The sequence below is a fragment of the Olea europaea genome, unplaced genomic scaffold (genome assembly GCF_002742605.1).
Source record: "Olea europaea var. sylvestris unplaced genomic scaffold, O_europaea_v1 scaffold6289, whole genome shotgun sequence".
NCBI classification, from domain to species: domain Eukaryota; kingdom Viridiplantae; phylum Streptophyta; class Magnoliopsida; order Lamiales; family Oleaceae; genus Olea; species Olea europaea.
This window is the reverse complement of record NW_019264648.1, coordinates 9,007-12,061: the sequence shown is the minus strand read 5'-3', so window position 1 is coordinate 12,061 and position 3,055 is coordinate 9,007. Positions and strand designations below refer to the sequence as shown.

Sequence of the window (3,055 nt, the reverse complement as noted above, 5' to 3'; positions counted from 1 at the left end):
TGAAAATGACAAATATGTAGTTAAAATTATCTTTGATTTCGACTAAATTTATAAATCAATTTGCAAATTACCAAGTCTTTCAACCGTTTTATTTTAACCTGTTTCTGGCAACAATATTCTGTGCAAGATATTTGTAAAATGAGGTCTTTCAGATGACATAAAGGAGGATAAGACAATTTATACAAAATGCAATTGCTATCTTCCATATAAATGGCTCAAGGATCCGCCATGGCTTCTCCATTGAGTTTCTCCTCAAAGCATTTGGTCAAAGGCTTCTTCACACTTCCTCTGGAGAAAGTTACATTCAAGAAAAAAATCCCAATTGGGATTCTGAAATTCTCTCAACAAAATGTTGTCTTGAGCAAGCAATTGAGCAGAGAAAAGGATGTTCTGTCAGCTCTTGAAGCCTTGGACGAGATGAAGAACAATGGAATTCTTGCAGAATCACAAGATGTAATCGAACTAATGAAAGCCATTGTGGATATGAAATTCCTGGAAGCTGGGGAAAGAATTCATGAATACATACAGAGAAACTCACTAGATTTTGACGTTATTGTGTTCAACAAGTTAATTGAGATGTACTTTAAACTAGGTAGGACGAGTAGTGCCTATCAAGTTTTCGATAAAATGCTGCTCAAAAATTTGGATACTTGGAACAAAATGATAACAGGTTTAGCGGAAAATGAAGAAGGAGAAGTAGCTCTTCAAGTTTTCTCCAGATTCATAAAAGACGGGATCAAACCAAATGATATTACGTTTCTTGGTGTTCTAAAGGCTTGTGAGTACTTGGGGGATTTGGGGAAAGGGCAAGAATATTTTGAATCAATGACTAGGATTTATGGAATTCGTCCATCTTTGGAGCACTATTTGAGTTTTCTTAATCTTCACAGAAAGTACAAGACAATATCAGAGTCAAGGGAATACTTTCTCTCTCATTTTTCCTATAAACCTAATGCTAAGGTTTGGGGGTTCCTAGAGAATCATTTAAGAACTGAAGCTAAAGATCAAATGAGTCGAAAACCAGGTATGAAGCTAAACAAGAACAAAATTATAGACGAAAACCCAGAATCGAACAGAAAAAGCGCACCTCCAGGTAAAGAAAAGGCATATGAGAAACTCAGGTTGTTGAGCAATGAGGCGAAGAAAGCTGGTTATGTACCTGACACAAGATATGTACTCCATGATCTTGATGAAGAAGCAAAAGAGAAAGCCTTGCTTTATCACAGTGAAAGACTAGCCATAGCTTATGGGCTTATCAGTACACCTGCAGGAACCACATTGAGGATTATAAAGAACCTAAGGATTTGTGGAGATTGTCATAATTTTGTAAAGATCTTGTCAAGCTTTGAGAAACGAGAATTCGTTGTTAGAGATAACAAGAGGTTTCATCATTTCAGGGATGGGAAGTGCTCCTGTGGAGATTTCTGGTAGAACGAGAATGTGTCCCATGATAGGTATTCAGCTGCCCACTTTCTTTTAGTCACATATCATGTCAAAAATGCATTTTCTTCATCAATGTTGGCATAAAAAACTGTAATTTTTTGTTTATCAATGGTAGAAAGATGTGTAGAAATATCAGAATTTCCATACAAAAGAACCCTCAGAAAAGGAATGAAACAAGTAGGTCAATTTAACAACAGATACTGAAAGCAGCAAAAGATTGGCTATTAGACAATGAGAGAATGGCTAAGCAAATATAACAGAAGAGAAAGGGTATGGACATAGGATATTCTCGTATGAAGCACCGAGTCTAACATGTATCAGAAACCGATACACGTTTTCGCTTGGATTGAAACTCACAATTCTGCATTTTCATTGGTGATATCTGAATGCTAAATTTCAAAGATAACTGTATGGGGGTGTTTGATAGACATTTTTATGTAAAAATGCATTTTAGATTAGTAAATTGATGTGAAATGTGTGGTTGAGAAATAAGAAAAAGTTTTTAATTTACGTGTAATATTATTTTAATAAAGAATGTGTGCTTGAAAAGAAGAGAGAGAAAAGTGCATTTTGAAAAAAATTACTAACAAACGGGGCCTATGTTTTCTTTTTGTAATTCTCAAAAGAACAAATGTAATCGTATACATTTGGACGCTACACATGAACTCTCCAGTTACGTGGAACTACCCTATACAAGGAAAAGAGAAAATAAACGAAAAATAAAAATATCTTTCCTACAAATGCAGCTCTTTGGATTAGAATTGTGATGGTGTTGATGGCTGATCCTCGTGCTTCTCTACGAGCATGCGCCTCAATGGTGGACCAAACATGCTCGATGGTACCTGCAATGAAGTTGAATGAAATAAAAATAAAAAAAAATAAAAATGATAAGCAATCATTTCCTCTAGTCAAGAATTGTGTTAAGAAACAGGCAATATTTGCAGTGGAGGGAGAAGTTGTTTGCTTGGCAAATAGGTGTAGTGAGAAAAAATCAAGAAAATAAAGATTCTCAAAGACCTTTTTATCTTTTCTTTTCTTTTTTTCAGAAATAATTGATGGAAGGAAAAATAAAACAGATAAGCAACACACAGAGTTACCGGCAATAAAACTAGGTCGTGCAAGAAACCAAGAAGCTCCAAAGATAGGTACATTTTAAAATAGTAAACCTGCAAAACATTGAATCAATCTAATACTTATAATAGATTGGCTTCTTTAATGAATGACTCTTAGTATGCAAGATCAGTTACCACAAAAACTTCTCCTTGAAAAGCAAAGAACAATCACTCTGACTAACTTTGTAAGGGTGATTCCACTGCCAGAGACAAAATGAAAGGAACAATTTGTCAGTTTCACTGTTTTGTATAAATAAGGAAAAAAACTTTCACTATCAACTGTAATGACAGATGAGGGATTTAGGTAAAAATGTTAACTTGAGAAACAAAAGTTTTTTTTAGAGATTATGCATTCAACTTTTAAACGAATGCTACATAACTATTAAAGTTAATGGATGACTATGCATCGATTTGAGATGTTAAGAGGTGAGAGTTTTAATTGTCTTCACTAATCCTTTTTTTTTTTTTTTTTTTTTTTTTGGGGGGGGGGGGGGGGGGGG

General features: G+C 34.6%; 1 protein-coding gene and 1 long non-coding RNA gene across 2 annotated transcripts; one reads left to right on the top strand and one right to left on the bottom strand.

Annotated features, from left to right (window-relative positions):
- The first annotated feature begins 75 nt into the window (after positions 1–75).
- Positions 76–1,548, top strand: LOC111389840 (pentatricopeptide repeat-containing protein At2g15690, mitochondrial-like). Its single transcript, XM_023014815.1, has one exon. The coding sequence runs from the start codon at positions 211–213 to the stop codon at positions 1,429–1,431; it is 1,221 nt and encodes a 406-aa protein (XP_022870583.1). The 5' UTR covers positions 76–210; the 3' UTR covers positions 1,432–1,548.
- Positions 1,549–2,029: 481 nt separating this feature from the next.
- Positions 2,030–2,978, bottom strand: LOC111389842. The gene is made up of 3 exons (XR_002701806.1): positions 2,691–2,978; positions 2,541–2,609; positions 2,030–2,285 (listed from the first exon to the last, which is right to left on the bottom strand). It is a non-coding gene; the product is annotated as an uncharacterized LOC111389842 (long non-coding RNA).
- Between the last annotated feature and the right edge of the window lie 77 nt (positions 2,979–3,055).